Consider the following 27,181-nt stretch of genomic DNA (forward strand, 5'->3'; position numbering starts at 1 on the left):
TTTCATTGAAAGGAAATGCGAAGATAAAGATGTCAGGAACAGTGAAAGCATATCGGTAAACAATTAGTTCTGCGGCAGTCACTGAATTGTCTTTGGAAGTCTGAGTCGGATCCCAGAAGTTTTACAGTCGCGTCATAATCGCAGTAAGTGAGGGGAAAGGCGAGGCCCCCGTCTCGGGTCGCTCGCTTTGCGGAGTCGCGCGTTACGACGCCGCGGCCGTCACTTTCTTCTGAGCGACGGTGCCTGCGGTCGTCGCCTCGGAAGGACGCTTAGCGTCGGCCGCGGGTTCCGCTCTCTTCGCCGACGCCTCCTGCTTCTGCGGCTCCTGCGTAATACAAGCACATTCGCATTGGTGTCAGGGTATTCCTGCCAGTGACAGGTATCTCACTAAGTTTTCGTTTTCTTAAACTAGTTGCTGTATGTGCATAGGTTTCAGGTGTTAACGGCGGTTCCTCTGAGGTGCGCCTTTGACGTGCAACGTACACTGATTTGAAGTCTTTACGGTTTTGTAATCGATATTTTGAAATATTATGTACTCTCTCCATGAAGGGTAATGTATTACTGCGTGAAAGAAACCATTTGGTAAAATTAATTTTTCCAGAAAGATGAGGGTAAATTTAAGAACTGGATATTACTAAAGGAATGCGCTGTCAAACTGTAGCACATTTCGTTGCTTATAAAGAGCAGGTTTCCATGGCAGTTGCTTGCGTCCTTCGTGACCTCCTGATATTTGGACTACGGCAGTGACCGCAGAAATAATTGTCTGCCGAACCTTCTGTTTTCTGCTGCAGGAGTTACGACCGGAGAAACCGAATAAAGATCTTCAAATTCTCCTACGTTCACGGTTCCATAAACGAATACAGCAGCAAAGTGATTAAAAGATTCGTTCTTATAAACAGTTAACTTCTAATAATGGGTTTGAGCTGATGCTGTGTGATTCAGCTGCTCCTGTCTATGGGTTTTATGCAGCCCACAATGCCTTCAAATATAGGTGAATGATTTTCATTTTTGGTCGCTCGCTACACGCAATACATTTGTCCAACAGAAAAAAATTGCCTTGACCTTTTTATAGGAAATTTAATGGAGATAAATTTAGCACTGCAGTACGTTTTCGCTTGAAGCAGTAGTCTTCGAATTAGTCAAGAAAAACGTACAAAGGTGACCATAAACACTTTTTGCTTGATTAACTCGAAAACCCTGGCCTGCAGCGAAACGTATCTCAGTACAAAATTTAAATAAGTTAAAGTTCCCACAAAAATGTTCTATTCATTTTTTCTTCAGGAATAATAGTTTGCGCGTAGTCAGCGAGAGAGTATTAAAAACTCTCGTTGCTTTTTGAAGACGTTGCACCGAGCGAGGTGGCGCAGTGGTTAGCACACTGGACTCGCATTCGGGAGGACGACGGTTCAATCCCGTCTCCGGCCATCCTGATTTAGGTTTTCCGTGATTTCCCTAAATCGTTTCAGGCCAATGCCGGGATGGTTCCTTTGAAAGGGCACGGCTGATTTCCTTCCCCATCCTTCCCTAACCCGAGCTTGAGCTCCGTCTCTAATGACCTCGTTGTCGACGGGACGTTAAACACCACTAACCTAACCTTTTGAAGACGTTGCGGGTAGATAGGGGCAACAGGATCACCCTGTGTAAGTTTTACTAATGTATGAAACTTAGTTATTGAATCAGTGAACGTCGGAAAACAGATATTCGATAACTTCTAGGACTTACATGTTGGCTAAAACAAAGAATTTAAGTACTCTATTGCATTTTGAGTGTGGATGTCTCTCGCAGTTGCGGGTGAGACATCGTTATAGGCACAGTTAACACCTAACTGCTGCACGTGTCACCACATAAAAATTTATTTGTGTAAGTCTGAGAAGAATTAAGATGTAAATACTGTACAAAATAAGACGTATCTCTTTTTCTATCTTGTAATACGTAAGTTAAAATTAAGATGACAATATTTTTCTGCCAATATCAATCCAAAAGTGACAGTAGCTATAGTATGAGACGATATGAATGGCCGTTTCTGTTATATCTTCTGCGAGGGGTTTGTTATCGTTTCTCACAGTAATGGAAGTTATTTCAAATGCTTCCTTCTTCAAAAATTTATGTCCTCCTTGCATGTGTGATTTACAAAACTTTTATCAAGCAGTAACCTCTATGAAACTTCCTGGCAGATTAAAAGTGTGTGACGGACCGAGACTCGAAATCGGGAACTTTGCCTTTCACGGGCAAGTGCTCCACCAACTGAGCTACCCAAGCACGACTCACGCCCCGTCCTCACAGCCTTAATTCTGCCAGTACTTCCCCTCCTACCTTACAAACTTCACAGAAGCTCTTCTGCGAACCTTGGAGAACTAGCACTCCTGGAAGAAAGTATATGCGGAGACATGGCTTAGCCACAGCCTGGGGGATGTTTCTAGAATGAAATTTTCACTCTACAGCGGAGTGGGCGCTGATATGAAACTTCCTGGCAGATTAAAACTGTGTGCCGGACTGAGACTCGAACTCGGGACCTTTGCCTTTCGCGGGCAAGTGCTCTACCAATTGAGATTACGCAAGCACGACGCACGCCCCGTCCTCACAGCTTTAATTCCGCCAGTAGCTTGTCTCCTACATTCCAAACTTCACAGAAGCTCTTCTGCGAACCTTGCAGAACTAGCACCCCTGGAAGAAAGGGTTGATGAGCTATTAGCTTCCGTACTTCCTTTCACAGATTTAATCTGGCAGGAAGTTTCATATCAGCGCACACTCCGCTGTAGAGTGAAAATTTCATTCCAAAATAATCTCTGTGTTTAAATATACGAAAATTGAGCACGATAGCGAAGAATAAGTATTAATCATTTTCACACTGAGGTCCTATTCCCGGATATCTGCTGCAATAGTATAACTACCAATTTTTATTCTGTTTACAAGGGCAAATCGTTTATGATGAAAGCTCGTGACATTACAGGGTAAGTGCCTAATTCTAACACTATTATCGAGGGAACAATTAGTAGGTTAAGAAAGTGTGGTCTCTTCTTGCAATGAGGCAATGTTAATATTTTATTGGGGATCGTTTTGATTGTACTTACGAGACGAGCAGAAAAATGTCGTTAACATCGTAATAACTTTGTTGGTGGACTCTACCTTTTGCACGTAACATCGGCGAGCTAAAGAGCGGAAAAGTGACTTTGAACGTACCGGTTGCTTCTTCTCCGGTGGACTTGTCGACGTTTCCCGCGTGAGGGGCGTTGTCCCTCCGGGAGTGGGAGTCGAGGAGTCTTTCGCCGAAGCCTGGCGCCCTGCCGTCGACTGAGAAGGCTTCGCGGCCGTGACTGCCGGAGCTTTGCTGCTCGCGTGGTTGGCAGCTTTTGTCACCGCCGGCCGAGGAGCCGCCGACGCTTTAGAAGATTCATTTGCTTTGCGTCGTGACGGAGCCACGGTGTGGTTGCCTTTCTCCTCGCCGCTGGAATGGCTGCAAGACTTGGTTGATGAGCTATTAGCTTCCGTACTTCCTTTCGCTTTCACCTCTTTACCGCTCGTCCCCGCTTTTTCAGTAGACGCGGAGTCTTTTGTTTCGCGGACCTCTTTCTTAGTCTCCGCTCCTTCCTCCGCGGCAGTGTTCAGAAGTTCTTCTCTCAAGCTTTTCCAGAAAGAGGCAGGTATCTGTTGACTTTCTAGTGTTCCAGCAGCGTGGACCGTCGAGTCCTGCTTCGATTTCTTTGCAGGTGTATTAGTGCCCGAGCTTTTGTTTGCCGATGCGTTCTGTGCCGCCGGCGTTGATGTCGAGGGCTTGTTACTTTGAGGTTTGGAAGTCGTCGTCGACGCCGCGCTATCAGTCACCCGTTTAGTAACTGTAGCTTGAGAGTGCACACGTCCGAATCCGCCCTCTGGAGTCGCGATCTTCTCATCTACGCTAGACGCCGTTGTGGAATGAGTCGTTCTCCTGCGAGAGGCACGGGGCGCCGGAGAATTCCTGGTCCTGGTCTCTGAGACGGTGCTCCTGTAGCGGACACGTCCTCGTCGCTGGCTGGGTTTCGTGCGAACGTCGTTGCTGATCTCTTGAGTCGTCGACGGGGCCGCCCGGGACACCGTACTGCTGACGTCACTCCTCGTTGTCGAAGAACGGACGTGAGACGAAGTCTCGGTGTACCACGTGGTCTCCTGGCGCGTCGCTTTGGTGACGTCGTCCGCGTCAGTGTAGGCGGTGGTGGAGGGCGTGGGCAGGTACTTGGGTCCCGGCGTCGACTTGGGCTTTCCGTCGTGCTTGCCCGCCTCCTTCCTCCTGGCTGACGGTGTCGGCAGGTACCGCGGGCCGGGCGTGGACCGCTGCGCCGCCTGTACCTCCACCTGGCGCACCGACTCCTCGGCCGCGGCGTCTTCGTCAGCATCTCTGGTGCCGTGGTGCTGGTAGGCGGGCCGCGTGCGCTGGCTGAAGGTGCGCACAGCCCACGAGTCGTCGTCGCCCTCCTCCTCGGCGAATCGCCGTCCCCGAGACAGCCTGGCTGCAGCCGGGGTCTCCAGCGGTAGTGCCAGCAGCACAACGACCACAGCACACATCAGTATTCTGGATCCCATAGTAGGTGTGCCTTCGGTAGTATCACTGAAACAAACCGCAGGTGTGATATTCCTATTACTAGGAATCAAGTCACGTAGAGTGGAAAGGTGCACAGCTCACACCAGTATTCAAGAAAGGTAGTAGGACTAATCCACTAAATTACAGACCCACATCGTCAACTGATCACTGAAAGACCTGAGTCAAAACAAGGCCCCCGGATTAGACAACATTCCATTAGAACTACTGACAGCCTTGGAAGAGCCAGTCCTGACAAAACTCTACCATCTGGTGAGCAAGATGTATGAGACAGGCGAAATACCCGCAGACTTCAAGAAAAATATAACAATTGCAATCCCAAAGAAGGGAGCTGTTGACAGATGTGAAAATTACCGAACTATCAGTTTAATAAGTCACAGCTGCAAAATACTAACGCGAATTCTCTACAGACGTATGGAAAAACTGATAGAAGCCGACCTCAGGGAAGATCAGTTTGGATTCCGTAGAAATGTTGGAACACGTGAGGCAATACTGACCCTACGACTTGTCTTAGAAGAAAGATTAAGGAAAGGCAAACCTACGTTTCTAGCATTTGTACACTTAGAGAAAGGTTTTGACAATGTTGATTGGAATACTCTCTTTCAAATTCTGAAGGTGGCAGGGGTAAAGTACAGGGAGCGAAAGGATATTTACAATTTGTACAGAAACCAGATGGCAGTTATAAGAGTCGAGGGGTATGAAAGGGAAGCAGTGGTTGGGAAGGGAGTGAGACAGGGTTGTAGTCTACCCCGATTTTATTCAATCTGTATATTGAGCAAGCAGTAAAGGAAACAAAAGTAAAGTACGGAGTAGGTATTAAAATCCATGGAGAGGAAATAAAAACCTTGATGATCGCCGATGGCATTGTAATTCTGTCAGAGACAGCAAAGGACTTGGAAGAGCAGCTGAACGGAATGGATACTGTCTTGAAAGAAGGGTATAAGATGAACATCAACAAAAGCAAACGAGGCTAATGGAATGTAGTCGAATTAAGTCGGGTGATGCTGAGGGAATTAGATTAGGAAATGAGACACTTAAAGTAGTAAAGGAGTTTTGCTATTTGGGGAACAAAGTGCATTTTTATCGTGATATTAGTAACTGGGATAGAGAAGGTATATTTCGTCACCTTATGATGTGTCATACAAAAATGTTTGGCCGTCTGCTACGCTAATCCAATGGACCTGAATGGGAACCTATCTGTGATCGAAGCGTATTATTATGACAGGTGTTAGGTACCATCTACTGCAAGTCCACTTCAGTAAACCTCGATATCTTGGAGATAAAGGTTACTGATAAGAGCACTGGTAGCTGCTGTACAGCCATACTCTTTCTGGGTGATATTTCCCCTCGCTCATGTTGAGGGATGATGTCGGATGCACTGAAATGGGCGTCAATCAAGTATCTCTTACGCGCTGCAATCTTCGTCATACTTCCGAGCTTCGCATCGCTGTAACTCGCCCATCTGCTGCCTATACACGTAAGATAATCTTTGTACACTCTCCGTACTGCTGGTCTGCTGAGAATCAGTACGGAACGTAACGCGTTTCTGCAACAGGGTGATATCTTCAGACGATAATGCAATTGTCTGGGAAATACAAACTTAACTACGGCACGATATTGTCTTCCTCCTGACACACTGATGTATGGATTCAAAGAGCTGTACACCATTGAGCATAACATTTCAGTAACATGTGTTCATCTGAACATGTAAGACTGCTGCCGAACTTGCTTCGCTAGTTAAAAGAGTGTAAAGCATGTAATATGTTGTAATATCCATTACATTTCTCTGACACACTGATGTATGGATTCTAAGAGCTGTACACCATTCAGCATAACATTTCAGTAACATGTGTTCATCTGAACATGTAAGACTGCTGCCGAACTTGCTTCGCTAGTTAAAAGAGTGTAAAGCATGTAATATGTTGTAATATCCATTACATTTCTCAAGCAAATCTGAGGACGATTTCCATCGTTAGTTAAGTCGCGCACTAGGAAATAAAAATGCAACTTCGCACTGTAGAGGTAGTTCATAACAAATAAGATACGTAAAAGTATCTACTACCACAGTGTAGTAAATCGGTAGCAAAGTAACAGACTGGCACCTTAAATGTAAGAGATGAAGACTGGTTACACTGTGGGTGGTGTCGTCTTCAAAATGAAATAACATGCCAAAAACGTCGTTATATATGTTGCAATCATCAGTATGTGTCATAACTCGGCACATTGTCACAAGTTTTAAAATAAATCGTTCTGAAGAAATTATTGGCTTTCGAAGCTGCTATCGAGATAGAAACATGACCATCTGAGTTACTGCTACATGTAAAAGGTATATTTCATTGCGTAGAGAAAATGATATAAGTCGATCTTCCAAAGATAGATTAATGCCACTGTGGCTTATCAAATCTAACTGTGTTCTTGCGTACGTCTGGCTTGTGAAATTCTTATATAAGAAGATAATAGGAGAAGCACAGTACAACGTGTGATTCGGGCGAAAATGAAACTTCCCTTTTTCACATAAACCAATTGTAAAGGTTGCCATACTTGTAGGATGGCCGGCCGCGGTGGTCTCGCGGTTCTAGGCGCTCAGTCCGGAACCGCGCGACTGCTGCGGTTGCAGGTTCGAATCCTGCCTCGGGCATGGATGTGTGTGATGTCCTTAGGTTAGTTAGGTTTAAGTAGTTCTAAGTTCTAGGGGACTGATGACCACAGATGTTGAGTCCCATAGTGCTCAGAGCCATTTGAACCATTTTTGAACTTGTAGGATGTACTGCCTAGCATTTACATATTAAAGCATCTACTTGCAGTACATCATTGGCATTTAATACAAGCAGAAAATAATCATTTCAAGTACTTGAACAAGGATCATCTCTTGAGTGGTAGATAATGAAACAATTTCGTGGACAATAGAAGTAGTTTCAAGCACGAAATAGTAATAGCTTATGTAACAGTAAATAGTTATATATGTATAAACGATTTCCGTTAGTGAGCAGTAGCGCTTTTAATACACTATATTTCGGTGTTAAAATAGAACAGGTTAGAAATGGTCATTAAATGAATAATAGAAATGAATGAGGAATAAATTTAAAACGCACAAGCTGCCGCTGTATAATTTTAATCAATTGATTAACATCTTTACAATGAAAGAAGGAAGATTAAGGATTAAAGTCGCAGCGATTAGCAAGTAAAGGTTCAGAAATGCAGTGAAACCTACACAGTGCTACTCTTAGAAATCATAACGGTATTAGCCAGAAACGATTTTCGGGTATCAAGAAAAACATAACTGTGTAGGGCCTTATGGGAATTATTGTCCAATCTCTTGACAACGGCGCCACCTCTTTCACAATCGAGGAATCCAGCAATTACAAATGAGGGGCTAAGGAAACTTTGGTTTCAGATTTACTTCCACATATGGAAATTAATGAACAACTATATATGTCAGTTTCCAAATACTATTCTCATCAATATCTGTCTTTATCTTTTTATTTCTGACAAGCACTGAATTCATTACTATGCGTCACTTGAAGAAAAGTGAGCGCTAACTCATTCATTTATAGAATTTATCACTACGATATACACTATGTGACCAAAAGTATCCGGAAACATGGCTGAAAATGACTTTCATGTTCGTGGCACCCTCCATCGGTAATACTGGAATCCAATATGGTGTTGGTCAACCTTTCTCGCAAGAATACGTTTAGTCAGGTGCTGGAATGTTTCTTGGGGAATGGAAGCCCATTCTTCACAGTGCTGCACTGAGGAGAGGTATCGATGTCGGTCGGAGAGGCCTGGAAATCGGCGTTCCAAAAATGTCCCAAAGGTGTTCTACAGGATTCAGGTCAGGACTCTGTGCAGGCCAGTCGATTACAGGGATGTTATTGTCGTGTAACTATTCCGCCAAAGGCTGTGCATTATCAACCTGTGCTCGATCGTGTTGAAAGATGCAATCGCCTTCCCCGAATTGCTCTTCAAAAGTGGGAAGCAAGAAGGTGCTTAAAACATAGGCCTGTGCTGTGATAGTGCCACGCAAAACAACAAGCGGTGCAAGTCCCCTCCATGAAAAACACGACCATACCATAACACCACCGCCTCCGAATTTTACTGTTGACACTACACACTCTGGCAGATGACGTTCAGCGGGCATTCGCCATATCCACACCTACATTGTGTACCGTAATTCGCCACTCCACACAACGTTTTTCCACTGTTCAATCGTCCAATGTTTACGCTCCTTACACCAAGCGAGGTGTCGTTTGGCATTTACCGGCGTGATGTGTGGCTTATGAGCAACCGCTCGACCATGAAATCCAATTTTTCTCACCTCCCGTCTAACTGTCATAGTACTTGACGTGGATACAGATACAGTTTGAAATTCCTGTCTGTTAGTCTGGATAGATGTCTACCTATTAGACATTACGACACTCTTCAACTGTCGGGGGTCTATGTCAGTCAACAGACGAGGTCGGGCTGTACGCTTTTGTGCTGTACGTGTCCTTTCACGTTTCCACTTCACCATCACATAGGAAACAGTGGATGTTTAGGAGTATGGCAATCTCGCGTACAGACGTATGACACAAGTGACATCTAATCACCTGACCTCGTTCGAAGTCCGTGAGTTCCGCGTAGCGCCCAGTTCTGCGATGTCTTAGTGACGCTGATATGGAGTACCTCGCAGCAGGCTGCAGCAAAATGCATCTGATACGAAAAACGTATATTTTTGAGTGTGTCCGGATACTTTTGATCACATAGTTTATCTTTTGCATGTATCGTAACGGCTAATACAGTGCTGCTCACTCAAAATGCAACACCGTGAAGGAAGCATCCAAATCAAGTGTAATTTTCAGCCTGTGTTTGCAGTGACGAGAAATGCATACGATTAGCATTTCAGCACAGGCTCACATCACGGGAGCCACTACCACCACTGGCAAGCACTGTATAAAGGCGAAATAGGCGGCCTTGAGGACGTACTGGATTTGTTCTTTCGTGCGGTTATTTTGCCTAAGCAGCTTCGGTATGCCTCTTAGAAGACGGCAAGCATTTCTCGAGCGCCACCGACAGACCGGTGATCGTGTCGGACGGAACCAAACAACTCTGATGTGGATCTGTAATCGCTGGATGCAGGAGGGAGCAATCTACTGACGGGACCGATTGCACCCATCTCGTTGCACCCCTACACGTGATGACACGCACACTGTACGCATGGCAGTGATGGCTCGCACTACCATGTCACGAACTATATCACAAAAAATTCGGTCTGCTGCGCAACAAGACGTGCCCGTGGGTATCACTCGGCGTCGTTTGTAGCAGAGGGTACATTACTGCGTCAACTGAGTCAACACAATTGGCGTTTGCACCGGCGAAGGGTGGATGAACGACGGACATGGACAACCGAATTTAACGACATTGTTTTTACCGACGAATCCCGATACTGTCTGCAACACGATGATGGTCAGATTAGGGTCACGAAACACTGTGGGAACAGACTGTTGAACTGTTACCATATGCATCGGCGTACTGGTCCTGCATCCGATGTTATGGTTTTATGTGGTATTGGATTCCACTCCTGCGCCCCCGTAGTATGCATTACTGGTACGATAACCAGCCAGCGGTACTTGTCTGATGTGTTAGAGACTGTTGTCCTCCAATATCTAGCCACACTGCAACAGGATAATGCGCAACCACAAGCGGAACATGTTGAAGACTACTTCGTCGCCCATCGGATTGCATTGTTGTCTTGAACTCCCTGTTCTCCCGACATCTCGCCTATCGAACACGTATGGTCGATGATTGAACGACGTGCCCGGCTTACGCCACCCACTGCTACACCAGATTAACTTTGGCATTATGTGGAAGTAGCATGGACTGCTATACCCCACCAACACTTCCAGAGCCTTTTTAACTCACCGTCGAGGCGCGTAGTACTGGTTATAGCCAGCATTGGCGGCAACACTCAGTGTTGATTTCTTCATCTTCCTCACTTCACAGGGGGCTGTATTTCCAATCATATTGTCTTTGTACAACGTGTTCTGTCACAAATCAGTTTGACTGTCAAATCTCCAGTTCTTCTTGGTGTTGCATTTTGGATATCCAGCGGCGTACATTAACGGGTGGGTGTCCTGAGCTTGAGCGGGTACTGAAGAAAATAATAGGCATCGCAGCGAATAAATGTTATAGGCCCAGCCGGAAGAGTGGGAATTCACAGAATTAGCCGAAGTCGAGATGATAATATTTTAGTAAGTGGATGTACGCCACATCTCAAAAAGAAGTAATTAATAAATCCGTACCGAGCGAGGTGGCGCAGTGGTTAGCACACTGGACTCGCATTCGGGAGGACGACGGTTCAATCCCGCGTCCGGCCATCCTGATTTAGGTTTTCCGTGATTTCCCTAAACCACTCCAGGCAAATGCCGGGATGGTTCCTTTGAAAGGGCACGGCCGACTTCCTTCCCCGTCCTTCCCTAATCCGATGAGACCGATGACCTCGCAGTTTGGTCTCTTCCCCCAAACAACCCAACCCCAACCCAATAAATCCGTCTGTTGGTCAAATCATTATTTTAGCTTTCGCATGATAATGTGATCCAAAATATTCCGCCCCCTCTCCTCCTTTTATTAATATCAGTTCTCTGCTACTCGTCATACGTATTTATTTTGATTTTTAGCCAGATCTGGTAATACCTATCAATGTGTTCATAATTACAGAGAGATATGAACGAGTATGTGAAACGTTCAACGCGAAACAGAGGAAACTGCGTTTTACAGGAGATATACTTACAGATAATTTTCGTACTGTAGTATGCTGTGAACGTTATTCCCTGAAAAAAAACGTTATCGACTTCCAGCCGAGCTGATTTCAGAAGCATTCAGCATCGACCTCAGTCTAGAGAAGTGAATTTCACGAATGTTGTATGTCCTACGAGGAGATCTAGATTCGAAAAGGAGAGGAAACAATCGCTGGTATTACATGATTGCAAGTAGCGCTCATCGTATTTTATGTGTGGACAGAGAGAAAGAAACCACAAAATGGGTGTTTGGGCAAGACTTCGCCAGTGTTACACCAAGTCAATTTGGCCAGATTTTCAGTTCAAGAATGACATTTAGGTGGCTGTTCATGTTGACCTATTGAAAATGCAGATTACATGATCACGTCATCGGGATACATTCATTAGATGGTGGTTCCACCAACTAGCGTTACACAAAGAGATCAGTCGGTGCCACACCTGATATTATGGTTAACCGAATAAGATTTTGTAGCCTAGACTCCAGCACAGAAACCCATTGATTCTGTTGGGATGTTGGGAGGTTTTCGGAGGGTATGGAAGGGAAGAGAGCACCAAGGAGGCTTTGAATCCGTTTTCCATTATTGTTCTTATCTTCCGCTTGATAACATTGTGTGTATTTGCTAATAATGACACTTATAATACTGCACGACAAAGTTCTGTCCCGTAGCGAGAATACCAACGTGCCAGGTAGCTGTCCTCTATCTCACCATCTGGACAAGTACTTCGTATCTTCTTTACACAAGGCGAATTCCTGTATTTTTCTTTTTTTCCCCTTAATGTATTATCGTTTCTTTGTCGTTATTGTAAACTTGATATTTAACTATCGTGTTGAAACGCCTGGGCTCTTTTAATTGTTCTTCCTCGTTCTGAACAGAAGTTTCGAGGAACCTTTCACAGTTCCTGTGAATTAAGCAATTATGGCTCTGATATATTTCGTAACTGCAGTTATTCGTAAAGAAAATTGGTGCCCTTATCTAAGTACACGGTGGATGGTTGAATGCTCTCCAAAAACATCAAAGCTTTCTCCCCCTCTAAGATCAAACCTTCCTACACAGAGGGCGTACCATGTCATCGTATTTCTTCCATGTCTATGTGGTCAGACAATTTCTTAATTTCCTATTTTCTTCCCTAAGCTCCCTCCGTTGATATGTCAATGCAATAATGAAAACACTGGAACTGTTTTCACATTACTCAGTATAACAGCAACTGGCCAGTATATTATTTAGATTCTCCGGAATCTTGCACGTTTATGCAATTTCCTCGGAATAAGCAAATAATGTGTTACAAAGGACTGCACGAGAGCTGCATTTCGTTTGCAAACTGAATTTCCATCTATGTTTTTCAGAATGACGCAGTTCCACTTTGTAAATTACTGCTGCAATAAAAATGCTGTTTACGACTCTTAGGCAAACTAGTCCACCACACTAAATTTATTTCACTCTGCCCTTTAGATCCCTTGTGCGTCTGCACGGTCCGTCGCAATCAACTAGCTCCGAAGCTCATTCGGAGAGTAGGTTTCAAAAAACTATTTTTCGGTGCAAAAAATAAATTTTTTTCTACGCCGCATTATTTTGACTAAATAAATAGTGAAAATAAATGAGTAAACACGTATCCTCAGAAAAAGCGTACGAAAACGGAGCAGATAAAAGATTTGTCTATCTACTGGAAAAAAATTAATTAAGAAACGAGAAAAAACGATAAGGTTTTCAATCCTGTCGAACTGTAACATACTTGGTCTCTATTTGGCAAATAAATTATTAGAAAAATCGCGATGTTTCAAAAATATTTAGAAGCTGTCAATCATCGCCTCATTAACATAACGTAAATTTTGACAATTTAAGAAAATGTTGTGTGGTCTCTGAAAATTTAAGATGAGAACCCCACTTAATAGACACAATTTAAACCTATTGATAGCTTTATAAAAGTACACTACTGGCCATTAAAATTACTACAATAAGGAGAAATGCAGATGATGAACGGGTATTCATTGGACAAATATATTATACAACAACTGACATGTGATTACATTTTCACGCAGTTGGGTGCATAGATCCTGAGAAATCAGTACCCAGAACAACCACCTCTAGCGGTAATAACGGCCTTGATACTCCTGAGCATTGAGTCAAACAGAGCTTGGATGGCTTGTACAGGTACAGCTGCCCATGCAGCTTCAATACGATACCACAGCTCATCAAGAGTAGTGACTGACGATTTGTGACGAGCCAGTTGCTCGGCCACCATTGACCAGACGTTTTCAATTGATGAGAGATATGGAGAATGTGCTGGCCAGGGCAGCAGTTGAACATTTTCTGTATCCATAAAGGCCCGTACAGGACCTGCAACATGCGGTCGTGCATTATCCTGCTGAAATGTAGGTTTCGCATGGTTCGAATGAAGGGTAGAGCCACGGGTCGCAACGCATCTGAAATGTAACGTCCACTGTCAAACTGCCGTCAATGCGAACAAGAGGTGACCGAGACGTGTAACCAATGGCACCTCATAACATCAAGCCGGGTGATACGCCAGTATGGCGATGACGAATACACGCTTCCAAAGTGCGTTCACCGCGATGTCGGCATACACGAATGCGACCATCATGATGCTGTAAACAGAACCTGGATTCAACCGAAAAAATGACGTTTTGCCATTCGTGCACCCAGGTTCGTCGTTGAGTAGACTATCGCAGACGCTCCTGTCTGTGATGCAGCGTCAAGGGTAACTGCAGCCATGGTCTCCGAGCTGATAGTCCATGCTGCTGCAAACGTCGTTGAATTGTTCCTGCAGATGGTTGTTGTCTTGCAAACGTCCCGATCTGTTGACTCAGGGATCGAGACGTGGCTGCACGATCCCTTACAGCCATGCGGATAAGATGCCCATCATCTCGACTGCTAGTGATACGAGGCCGTTGTGATCCAGCACGGCGTTCCGTATTGCTCTCCTGAACCCGCCGACTTCATATTCTGCCAACAGTCATTGGATCTCGACCAACACGAGCAGCAATGTCGCGATACGATAAACCGCAATCGCGATACGCTACAATCCGACCTTTATCAAACTTGGAAACGTGATGGTACGCATTTCTCCTCCTTACACGAGGCATCACAACAACGTTTCACCAGGCAACGCTGGTCACCTGCTGTTTGTGTATGAGAAATCGGTTGGAAACTTTCCTCATGTCAGCACGTTGTAGGTGTCGCCACCAGCGCCAACATTGTGTGAATGCTCTGAAAAATTAATCATTTGCATATCACAGCATCTTCTTCCTGTCGCTTAAATATCACGTCTGTAGCAAGTCATCTTCGTGGTGTAGCAATTTAGATGGCCAGTAGTGTATTATGGTTCACTTCGAGGCTCATGAGGTAGCTTTGAGGCAAGATATTTTTGTATTATCCGAATGGGACTAACATACATCGGTAGAAGTAATGTTCATGTACAGACTAACAAATGTTTATTACTTCAGAAAAACGGGTTGATATATTCACGAGAATGAGTTTCACAAACTGAACGAGTCCATAACGCACCTACGGCTCTTATAGTTATTCGGCTTGGCATTGATTGACAGGGTTGTTGGATGTCCTCCTGAGAGATATCGTGCCAAATTCTGTCCGATAGGAGCGTTATATCGTAATATTTCCGGGATGGTTAGAGAATACTGCCCATTAAGCTCCAAACGTTCTCAAAAGGGGAGAGATCCGACGACCTTGTACACCACGGAAGGGTTTGGCAAGCACGAAACAAGCAGTAGAAACTCTCGCCCGTCCAGGTGGGAATTATTTGGTAGAATGTGAGCCAAGGATAGCTTACCATGTTTGGCAAGAAAACAGGGAGTGTAACATCTTTGACGTACCGCTCTGCTGCAGAGGCGGCTCCGATTACAACCAAAGGGATCCTGCTATGAAAAGAAATGTCACCCCAGACCATCACTCCTGATTATCGATCCATATAGCAGACAGCAGATAGGGTGGAATCCAACCGCCATCCAGGACCTCTCCAGGCACGTTTTCGGCCGGAAGTCTCATTGAATGGACAATAATTGTCTTCAGTGTTGAGCCCTGCTTCAACCTGAACCCCGATCTGGAGACGCCCCAGGCAGTGATGGGAAACTAACGTCACAGTCGCGCACCATACCCCAAAAACCTGTGTGATAGCTCTGTTTAGTGACTTCGTTGTTTCGAATACTGCTAATAATTTCCGGGTCTTTTATTTCCTTCGTGTATAGTTGGATGTTTGTCGATAAACGTTTCTACACTACTGGCCATTAAAATTGCTACACCACGAAGATGTTCTCCAGATGCGAAATTTAACTGACGGGAAGAAGATGCTGTGATATGCAAATGATTAGCTTTTCAGAGCATTCACACAATGTTGGCGCTGGTGGCGACACCTACAACGTGCTGACATGAGGAAAGTTTCCAACCGATTTCTCATACAAAAACAGCAGGTGACCAGCGTTGCCTGGTGAAACGTTGTTGTGATGCCTCGTGTAAGGAGGAGATATGCGTACCATCACGTTTCCGACTTTGATAAAGGTCACATTGTAGCCTATCGCGATTGCGGTTTATCGTATCGCGAATTCCTCATCCTGCGTTTTAAGTGTGTTAGTTTGCAGAAGACGACGCATGCCTGTCAGATAAAGCGATGAAAAAGCAGCAAGAAATATGTTTTAGGGTAGGCTCAACGTCACAGCGCCCTCGCGCCGGTTTTATTCGCTCTCCGCTTGAGTCCGTTGTACAGGTAACCGCCTGCTAACAAATGAGTATCCATTTATAACCGGATAGGTTGTAGAGCGACGCAGACAAATGGAAGACGGCGTCGCCGTGGCCTGGATGCCACTTGTTGAGCGACGGATGGCCGAAGGTCGGGGGCGCGCGCACTAGTGACGTGTCGCCTGCTAACACCGAGGAGGTAAAACGGGTCACGGAGTGGAGGACGTGTGAGCTCCGTAGAGAAAGATGTAAAACACAAGTGCATTGCCGACGCATCTACTCGGTGTCTGGTTCGAGTAGCTGCAGGTGCTTACCGGCTGCATGTCTAGCTATTTAAAGGTGTATTCAATATCAGTTTCGTTTCTTAACAGAAATCAACGAGGGAATGAATTAATCAGTGCCGCGTGATATGAACCTGGTAATGCCGGAAGATGCAGCAATGAAAATAGAGAATTTTGTTACGTCTTTCGAAAGAAGTCAACAAACGGCAGACCTATAGTAGACTCATCTTCTTCTTACACTGAACGTAATTAGGGGTATTAAATGCATGTTCTTGTAAGATGTATGTCACGAATATTTTTGAAACTGTTGTCTATCATAATACTATAAATTTGTGTAACATTTTTATTTAAAAATATTACAAATGGGCATACGTTACATGCCGAAAACATAGACTTTAAATACACCTACGCCGCATTAAACGTTCTTGAGCATTGATTTCGAATTCCACTGTCATCCCTCAATGCAAATTAGATTTTTAAATAAAACATTCTATCTCTGCTTCATAATTCACTGATAAAAATGTGACACTTGCCCGTTCTGGTCATCAGTCCACTGTTTTCATGCGATCCACCATGACCTGCTCGGCCGTAGCAGCTCCCAGCCCCTTCACCTCAATGTAGCACTTACCTCCTACGTCCTCAATTATTTGTTGCATGTATTTCGTCTTTGCCTTCCACTACACTTTTTGCCCTCTACAAGTCCCTGCTGTTCCCTAACGTCTTAGCACATATCCTATCCCGTCTTTTTATCAGTGTTTTAGTTATCTTTCTTTCTTCACCGATTCTGCGGAAAATTTCCTCGTTTCTTATCTTACAAGTGCACTAAATTTTTAAAATGTTTATATAGCATCACATCTCAGATGCTTCGATTCTCTTCTTTTCTGGTTTCCCGTAGTGCTATATTTCAGATGTGTACTCTCAGAAAACTCTTCCGCAAATTAAAGCCGCTATTTAACACCAATAGGTCTCTTCTTGGCCAGGAATCCCCTCTTCGCCTATTCTAGTCTGTTCCTTACGTCCACCTTGGTTTGCCCATTATTATATTATGGTGCAGTCACCTACTGCAGTAAGTGTAGCTGCATCACCAACTGCTTTTATTGAAATACGCAACGTATCATCAGGACGTAACTAACATTTTCTCCTGGTACGAACACAGAAAAGTTTATCTACAAGACTCTTGCAGTAGCTTCACCGGAATAACATCCACACAGCTTCTTTCAAATAACATAGTTCCTTCACTTCCTTTACTTCGTGGTCTCTAAGTTTCTCACGAATCTTATTGCTGCTACTACTTATTACTTTCCTCTTTCTTCGACATTCTCAATCTATATTCTGTGCACATTAGATTGTAAGTCAGTTAAGTATATCCGGTAATTCTCCTTGGCTTTCATTAAGGAATCATGTCACTGACATTCTTTCGCACAGAATTTCGACCACACCCCTCAACCACAATCCTGAATCTAACTTTCATTTCTTTCTTTGATTATTCGATGTACAGATTCAGCAGGAGCGAGGAAAGACCACATCCCACTCTTGCATCCTTTTTAATCTGAGCGTTCTTGGCCTGCAGTTCTCATTGTCCCCTCTTACTTCTTATACGTAGTCTATGCTACCCGTCTATCCTCTCTGCTAACAAGTACCATTTTACTTTAACGAACACTTTTTGTGGGTCTAAAAACAAGGGTTTATGACGCTTTCATTATCACCACGAAAAACTGTAGTCACTTTATTAATGTTTTGTTTTTCCCCTCTAGATATCTATTGTCCCGATACACACCGAAAAATCTCTCACCTTACGGCGAAAATTATATGTGTAGTAATCCAAAACGCTCCTGTATTAAAATACTTATTATTAATATGATATTTTTGGTGTTATAAACTCATTTCAGCTTCATGGCCGTTATCAAGCAACCTGCAAACATATGGAGTTGTTAGTGCTTATATCTAGGTCTATTTGTCCCTAACAACAATTTTGTGTTTATATCTGTCGTACTACATACTTCCACATCACATCGTTAACAATGTCGCTTTCTAGTACGGAGCACTACTGCGTATCGAACGTGTAGTGCAAACGAAATTCTCTACATATGTAATGCCTCAGCAATAGAATTTCTTGCAGAGCAATATTCGGCAAGATGTATTTAACGTTTTTTCGAAAGTTTGACAAATTCAATTTAAAGCTAAGTTAATGGTGTTAAATGGTTACATAGTTGACTCATTCATCAAAGGTGCTGTGTGCGTTAGCAAAAATGGTTCAAATGGCTCTGAGCACTATGGGACTTAACATCTGAGGTCATCAGTGCCCTAGAACTTAGAACTAGTTAAACCTAACTAACCTAAGGATATCACACACATCCATGCCCGAGGCAGGATTTGAACCTGCGACCGTAGCGGTAGAGCGGTTGTAGACTGAAGCGCCTAGAACCGCTCAGCCACACCGGCCGGCTGTGCGTTAGCAGTATATTCTTTGCTAAAGTACGTATGTGTCGTATTTGCCTGTAAATTTGTTTTATCCGTTATTGTGTTCTATAATTTCAATAAAGTTTTCAAAATAATTTTTATGTTTGAAGTCGGTTTGTTTGTGAAGAATTTTCTCTGGGTGTTAGCAAGTGTGCATTTAGATTTCTGTTTCTCCTAGTTCATTATTGGGCCCTTTGGCGTAAGTGTAAACTTCGGAGTGAATTTTTGGTATGGTTTACATTGTGGTTTCCTATTCGCGTGTGAATGAAGACTGTAGATAAGTTTATGTTACTATTTCTGGTATGTTCTCAGTATCTGACTTTGATATTTTTGCCCATTTGTCCTATACAAAATTTTTTGCAGTCATTACATATCCCGGTACATATAAAATTATTTTTAGTGACTACGAAAAACTCTATAAAGGCCTAACAGTGACCAAACCCCCTCACAATCTTGAACCATGTACAAGCAGAAAACCGCAATGTTAGCCAGATCGAAAATGTACTGCAAATTGTGCACATAGTTTCAAAGGGCACAATAATGATCTTTTTAGAAGATACAGAAATTTACGTACTCGTGAAAACCGATTTAAATAATAAAAATAATAATGAAAACTTTACGGAGGGCACAGAAGACGATGACGGATAAATCGAACTGACAACCAAAGACAACAGCAACGAACATTATGGAAGAAATGGTTCAAATGGCTCTGAGCGCTATGGGACTTAACTGCTAAGGTCATCAGTCCCCTAGAACTTAGAACTACTTAAACCTAACTAACCTAAGGACATCATACACATCCATGCCCGAGGCAGGATTCGAACCTGCGACCGTAGCGGTTGCGCGGTTCCAGACTGTAGCGCCTAGGACCGCTCGGCCACCCCGGCCGGCATTATGGAAGGTTTTGCTACTATCACACACAACTACATAGATGAATAAGCCAACTATGTAAGCATACAACATTGCTTACTTAGCTGTCAACTGAAGTTATCTGAAAAATATGAAACAGATCTTAGCGAATATTGCTCAGCAAAAAATTAAACTGCTGAGAAATTATATACCTAGAGCATTTCGTCTGCGCTACACCTACGATATGCCCATTAAAAGATATTAGACAGCATTATTGTTAACGATGTGTTATGGGTGTACGTATTACGATGGGTATGTAAAAAGTTGTTATTAGTTACGAAAAGCCGTAGATATAACCACTAACAACTCCATATATTTGTACATAGCTTTATAATCGCCGTGGTGCCGCAATAGCTTATAGCATCTTAAAATAAAAAGTGTTTGAATACAGAAGCGTTTTGTCTTACACGTATAATGTCGTTACAAGATAGCTATGAATCTGCAGGCCCAGAATAATTCCAAATGCAGCAAAAATGTTGCAGCTATGTCTGTTCGTCCTGAAAGGTTTCTTCAGATGTCTGCTGGTGCCGAAAAAGAATTACTGCACGGTACTCCACAATCTCAGTGGACTGCACAGTTTTCTATTACTTCCTCTAACGCGGGCTACTGTGCAGTGGCACGGAGATTTTAGTACATGCCATAACACGTGTCTGCAAATTCATTACTTAACTATGTGTTTTTGAGGTGACAGCTAAAACGACTACTCCTTATATTTCCAACAATGCAGAGACTGGCGTCATACACAACGTCCAATGTAGTGTAACGGTAGTTTCAGAACAAATCCATAGTCAGATAGCGGCTAAAGTTACATCTTCGAGATGACAAAGTAGCGAAAGCACTGAACCTGCACCGACTCAAAGAAAGGCCTCGGCGCTTGTTGGTGACGTCACGTCAGCTAGGCACGGTGAACGCCAGGTCTGTTGCAGGCAGAAAAACCTGGGCGTACTTATCACTATAAATCTATTATTTTTGGACAAAATGCTTGATATTGTTTTGGATTCTGAAGTTTTATTCAGATGAAAGATTTTCTTACTATCGTAAAGCCAGAAATGAAGATCATAGTTCTGTATTACTGAATCCTGTCGAAACAAACGTAGATCAATATGAGAAGATGCTTTTCCCCATTGCAAGCTTCGGAAATTTTACATTCAAGTAATTATATTTACTTGATCCATTTTGTTATCGAAACTTACCCCAACCCCCTTACAATTAACTCGTTTTTTTAAATTATTTATTTATTTTCGTTTGACATCGTTACTGGAAATGTGAACTAATTTACTTGTGTAAATGTCCAACCGTTGCCAGTCATTAGACTGCAGTCGTTTTCAACGAAAGGAATTCTAAACAGGAAACAAAATAGCTTCATACATCGAAAATACTGCTGAGCTTAAACTTTTTTAAACATGCACATTAGAAAAGATAAATGTTCCCCTCTTGCAACTGAAAGGAGAAACTTTATAAGATAAAAAAAATTTTATTTGATAAAACAAGTATCTCTTTTGCCTCTTCTTCTGCCCCCACCCCCTCCCCCAACGTGTACAATCGCAAGATATTTCATTAACATTCAGTGCTGCTCACGCCAGAGTCAACCAAGATGCCTAAAGAAGAGCACCTACATGTTCACGGTTTCTTGTAAAAGCAACCCAGTACAAACGTAAACTCCTCAGATTTACAAATAAGATAAGGAAGCACGAACTCTGTTGCTGCTGGACCATGAAGTTGTTTTTGTATGTCAGTCCTTTAAACAGGTGGAAATTTAAGTTCAAGAGTACACCATTTGTTAAGAAGTGTAATGAATTGCACAATTAACTGATTGCAGAAATCTCTCAGAACAATGTGTGTTGGTCAACTACCGCCAATAGTTTCACACTTTCCTGTGTCAGAGAGGGAGACACCACCACTATGAGTATGTATGAGTATGCCTGCAACAGACCTGGCTTTCACCGTGCCTAGCTGACGTGACGTCACGAACAAGCGCCGAGGCCTTCCTTTGAGTCGGTGTTGACTGAACACGCTGATGAACACTCTCGAGGTATTTCCACTTTGATACCGAACCGTCAACCGATTACACGAAGATAAGCGGCGGCTTGCAGACTCCAGGCCGTCGGGCCTGAGACTCACCTGGACTGTAGGAGTGGCGCCGGGCGCTGGCGGCGGAACTGTGTGCGGGCCTGGAGGCGCGGAGGCGCGCTTTATAGCCTGCACGCCCGCGCCTCTTCCTGGGGCGGCGGGGCTGCGCTCTTCCGCGCACTGTCGCAATTCGCGCCGCGACGTCGCTCGACGCGGCCTAATAACGTCTCTCGATCGCAGCTGGTAATCACGACACTACTCTTCAATTTACATAAAAAAAACAAGAACCAACAGAGCATTTACCTTAACCGAATATTCTCTTGGTGCTTGCCAGAGCACAGACGTGGTAAGTAATCTGGACAGCTTATTCCACCTCCTGGAATCTTCACAATATGATTACACTCAACGAAGAGCTTATCCGGACGAATAAACAATCTCTAGTGTACCAGCGATTCTATCTCCTCGGTGGATCTCTGCGAACTGTCACACATTAACCTCGAATATACCTCTAATACATTACATTGAAACTTATGGAAACTGGAGGAAGAACACTTTACAGCAATGTTACTAACCAACAATTCCATATACTTCAGTAAAAAATTTATGTCTGAGAGGCCATAGTCGACATATAAAAATAGTTACTGGCGTTACCGTCGGCAGACATGTTTGGATGTAAATTCACGACTCTTACGATGACTCTCGCAGATGGTGATGGAACATCAACATTCATTTGTTGAAGATAGTCTCACCGCTAGGGCTCACTCAACACTTCAATCCATTCTGTAGCACATACACATTCACACATATATAACATTTTAATTTTTGGCTGGGACAGCGTTGTCATCAAAGAACGTTGTCCCAGAAAAAAACTGATATGATTCCAGTTCCCCGGCTCTGACCAAGGTTATCAGGAGGTTTCTCCCGGCTGCAGTGCAGCAGCTTGTTTGATATTTGCCTGAATTGACCCGAGGTTCCCCAACGGGCTGGATCTCGAACATCCATCTCCACTCTTAGCAGCGGAGACTGAAAAGATCAAGTTCCATTCCATTCTCTGCGCGGAAATTTTAAATAATGTAAACAGCAGCCATCAAGGTCAACTTTGCATAAGGGGCATTCAAATGGAACCCGGTCACTACTGTAAAGAAACGGTAACAATTTTTTCAACTCAAAACTTTAGCTATACACAGTACACTCGCTCAAAAATAGTCGCCAAAACTGTTGGCATATTAACCCATTGCGACACTAGCTGGTCGATACCATTCCTAAAGAAGCTTGTAGGCTGCTTTCGGATTCGGGCCTGGGCCCAGTCACACACTTCGTCATCCGTTGCGAATCGATGTCCGCGAACTGTTTGTTTTAGAGGTCACACGGTCAAAGTCGGGACTGTACGGTGGGTGTTCCAGCGTTTCCCACTGAAACTGCTGCAATGTCGTCTTCACAGCAATGAGCGTGTGTGGGCGGGCATTATCACGAAGGAGGATAACGCCATGGACAACATGCCTCGGCGTTTCGACTTGATGGCCCGTCTAAAGTTCTGTAAAGTGGTTTGAAAACGCTGGGTTTGATGGTGGTTTCCCGTTCCGGGAACTCGACTAGCAGTGGGCTCTTGTGGTAAAAAACGAAGGACATCATGACCTTACCAGAACTCGTATGCACGGCCTTTGATTTCTGTGGAGGTGGTGAAGTCGCATGTTTCCACTGCTTGCTCTGAAGCTTGCTTTCCCGTTCAAAGTGGTGACACCATGTTACGTCACCTGTGACAATACCCGACAGAAAGCCGTATTCCGCTTCATGATAACGTTGCAGATGACTCAAAGACAGGGCCATTCGAGTGTTGCGCTGTTAGGCGGTCATTTGGTGGGGAATCCACTACGAACAGATTTTTCGAAAGTTCGGGTGTTGATGCATTATGGTGTGGACGATGCCCACGCGAATACCGAGTAACCGATGGATCTCGTCCACGGTGATTCTGCGCTTGTCGAAGACTAAAGCATTCACTTCCGCAAACATTTCCGGTGTGATGACACGATGAGCCTGTCCAGGACGAGCATCGTCCTCTGGTGACTCGCGCCTCACAAGGACTCGTTTGCCCCATTCCACAGCACTTGAACCGACTCAGACTATACTCACCATACACAGCCTTCATCCGTCGATACATTTCACGGCCTCCAACTCCCTCCTCCGTCAAATATCGAATACCTCCACGTTATTCCTGTTTACTCACCTGCATGTTCCGTTATGGACGATAACTTGTGTGGCCACCTTCTCTTCGGCATGAAACCACACTGACGCTATGCAACATCAAACGGTGCGCAGTTAAGTGGTGGCATCTTTCGTGTAAGGCAAAGGTAGACGCACTGACCTGGTTTCATTTGAATGAACCTCATATAATCTGATACGTCGAATTTTATATGTATTAGAATTCATCTGATATATGTAAAAGTTCACTACATTAAGTTGCCCTAGAAATCTGTAACGTGACTTATTACTTGTTTACTACGTTACGTTCGCAGCCCTATAATCGACTTGGCCATCTTACTTGCCGAAGTTCCATTCGAGTGTGTTTGTGAGAAGAGAGTGTCATAGTATGCGGCTACTATCTAGCAGCCCTAATCTTCGTTGGTATTCACCTATCTCCCTCAGCACACAATATCTAATCGTGATAAGAAAACCTAAAAGAGGAGATAATGAAAAACGAGTCACTACAACACCTACTGTAATTACTTCTTAATGTTACAATATTTTAATGATGACGGAGATGGGTAAATGTACAAATTCGAAGTAATGGACCATGGTCCGATAACGACCGAGTTGAAAGTTTACGCGAAGATTGTTCTGATACCTCTGACAATCGAATGCATTTATCGATACAGTGGTTCCTAAGATTCAGTATGGTAGGAGAGTTTCAGAGCTGGTAGTACGGATCAAAACCAGAAAAAAATGTCTTGGAACGTGCGCTCTATAATTCACACTCTAAGAGCTATGAGGAATTATTCATTTCCGCTACTGTGAAACACATGTCTTTCACGGAACAAATTTTCCATAGATCTCGAGAAATGCAGTTTAGATACTAATTTTTAGTAGATATATTTCCTTTGTATTATGTCCAAACTGTGACCTCTGAAATTTGCCTACACTTCCATTTTAGCAACAACACTACCACTATATGTATTCCACTGTCAGAGGTAACACAACGAATTTCGCTAATAGCTTCCAACTCGGTCGTTTCCAGACCATGGCCCCTTACGTCAAATTGATACATATACCGCTGTCCATCATGATCACGGAATCACGCTTTATATGGACGCCTCACCGGTTTCTGTTGTCAGAGGATAACACAACTACGAATAGGAACACAGTAGGGGACGCGGAATGTGTTAAGATCATTTCAGATAACCGTTCTGGAGGTACGACCATGAAACGGCAGCCAGTCAGTGGCGACCGCTTGAAATTGTTTGCAACAAAAAAGTGTTTACAACAAACCTAACTCCCCTTCTCTCCAGTTAATATCTGTTACGCTAAAGAGCACAGGTTCTTGTTACATTAGTTTAAATTAAGTCTTGAAGCCGAACATTCGAAGTGGGACTAATTTTAGACTCCCAGCCACACTATGGTTCGTAAGACTCCATATTTCTGTGATATTTATTGGGTAAAGCGCAATTATTATGCAAGTCAGCTACGGCAGAGGTACTGCAGTTCCATTGACATGTTGAGGTACTAAGACACCACTGCAATAAGGTACTCGACAAGTGGCACTGTAACTGCCATGTTTGCGGCGATGTTTTCTAATAGCCAAGTGTTTTAACTTTTGGACAGGTTGGAGAATTAAACGTAGGAACTGCTAAATGTTGGTAGCGCTAGAAGAGTACACGGAGTGGCATTTCTGTCCCTGATTTGTCACTGAACATTCGTGCTTGATATTTGTCTCAAGACTTTTGTCGTGAGTTCTGATGAGAGAACAATTAGCAAGACCAGGCTGACAGTTATTAAAGTTCGTAAACATTCTACAATTAATGAGATACCCAGAAAGGGATCTATAATAAATTTTAGCCATACAAAACGATATGTAAGTCTGCGTATACCATGTGTCCCTAAGCTTTATTTCCCCCAAGTGGTTCAAAAATGGCTCTGCGTACTATGGGATTTAACATCTGAAGTCATCAGTCCCCTAGGCTTAGAACTACTTAAACCTAACTAACAGAAGGACATCACACACATCCATGCCCGAGGCAGGATTCGAACCTGCGACCGTAGCGGTTGCGCGGCTCCAGACTGAAGCATCTGGAACCGCCCGGCCACACCGGCCGGCTTCCCCAAGTGGTGTTCGTCAACGAAAGCAAACACAGGTAATATTCTGTAATGTGGAGTCGGCTACTCCTGCTGCGCGCAGTAAACTTTCCAGTTATGTTCTCGTTTTCAGATGGCCTACATCCGCCATTTATTAACAAAATAAAGGTTGCATAACACATTGACACCTACTGCGCTTGAAAATTACCTATAAGGACGAAACTGACCAATCGTGCAAGGTATAATAAACTGAATACTTGTGAAAAACCATCCGGCGTGGATTGCTTCAAAATGTCAGTTAACAAACGTGGAGCAATTACGCAACAAAATAAAACATCGGGTAGGTCATCAAGTAATCTGCCTCCTCTCAGAGATGTGGAACTTGTTCCAATACGAAGATACTCGCTTAAAATGGTGCTACACAGCAACAGTTCTGTTGAACGAGTCAATCGTAAATTGATGTAATGCAGAAACAAAAACTGGGTCTGTATAGTATAAGATTTATTCCAATGGAGAAAGCAAATCAATTAATTTTCATATGCCACGCTGCAAGCCAGATGCTCTCACAAACAAAGGTGCATACAGACCTTGTCATCATGGTGCTCTGACCCTTGTTCGTCCTCCACCATCGCGGATTCTTGTGGTTTCCTTCTACTTCTTCTTGAACGTCGGGACTGCTCTGGCAAAACCGAAACAAATTTCTTCCCTCCTATAATTTACAGTAACTTGCGCCACATTTATACCATCTGTGGCGGTAGTGTTTTAAACTGTCTTTCTCTTCATTTTCCCGACTTTATAAATTTGTTTTATCTAGCCAAAGTTGCTAACACGTTTATCATGTTGTTGTTGTTGTTGTGGTCTTCGGTCCTGAGACTGGTTTGATGCAGCTCTCCATGCTACTCTAGCCTGTGCAAGCTTCTTCATCTCCCAGTACCTACTGCAACCTACATACTTCTGAATCGGCTTAGTGTATTCATCTCTTGGTCTCTCTCTACGATTTTTACCCTCCACGCTGCCCTCCAATACTAAATTTGTGATCCCTTGATGCCTCAGAACATGTCCTACCAACCGATCCCTTCTTCTGGTCAAGTTGTGCCGCAAACTTCTCTTCTTCCCAAT

General features: G+C 43.7%; 1 protein-coding gene across 1 annotated transcript; it reads right to left on the reverse strand.

Moving 5' to 3' along the window:
* Positions 1 to 202: 202 nt before the first annotated feature.
* LOC126088249 (serine/arginine repetitive matrix protein 1-like) lies at positions 203 to 26,691 on the reverse strand. Its single transcript, XM_049906378.1, has 4 exons — positions 26,650 to 26,691; positions 21,756 to 22,015; positions 3,181 to 4,582; positions 203 to 325 (listed from the first exon to the last, which is right to left on the reverse strand). The coding sequence occupies exons 1-4, from the start codon at positions 26,689 to 26,691 to the stop codon at positions 203 to 205; spliced, it is 1,827 nt and encodes a 608-aa protein (XP_049762335.1).
* Between the last annotated feature and the right edge of the window lie 490 nt (positions 26,692 to 27,181).

Source organism: Schistocerca cancellata, chromosome 6 (genome assembly GCF_023864275.1).
Source record: "Schistocerca cancellata isolate TAMUIC-IGC-003103 chromosome 6, iqSchCanc2.1, whole genome shotgun sequence".
NCBI lineage: Eukaryota > Metazoa > Arthropoda > Insecta > Orthoptera > Acrididae > Schistocerca > Schistocerca cancellata.

Coding starts and splice junctions, on each gene's coding strand:
- LOC126088249 (XM_049906378.1), bottom strand. CDS start 26,691: ATGGTGGAGGACGAACAAGGGTCAGAGCACCATGATGACAAG. Junction 22,016..26,649: donor CAGAGCACCATGATGACAAG/GTCTGTATGCAC, acceptor CGTGATTACCAG/CTGCGATCGAGAGACGTTAT. Junction 4,583..21,755: donor TGTAATCGGTTGACGGTTCG/GTATCAAAGTGG, acceptor GGTTTGTTTCAG/TGATACTACCGAAGGCACAC.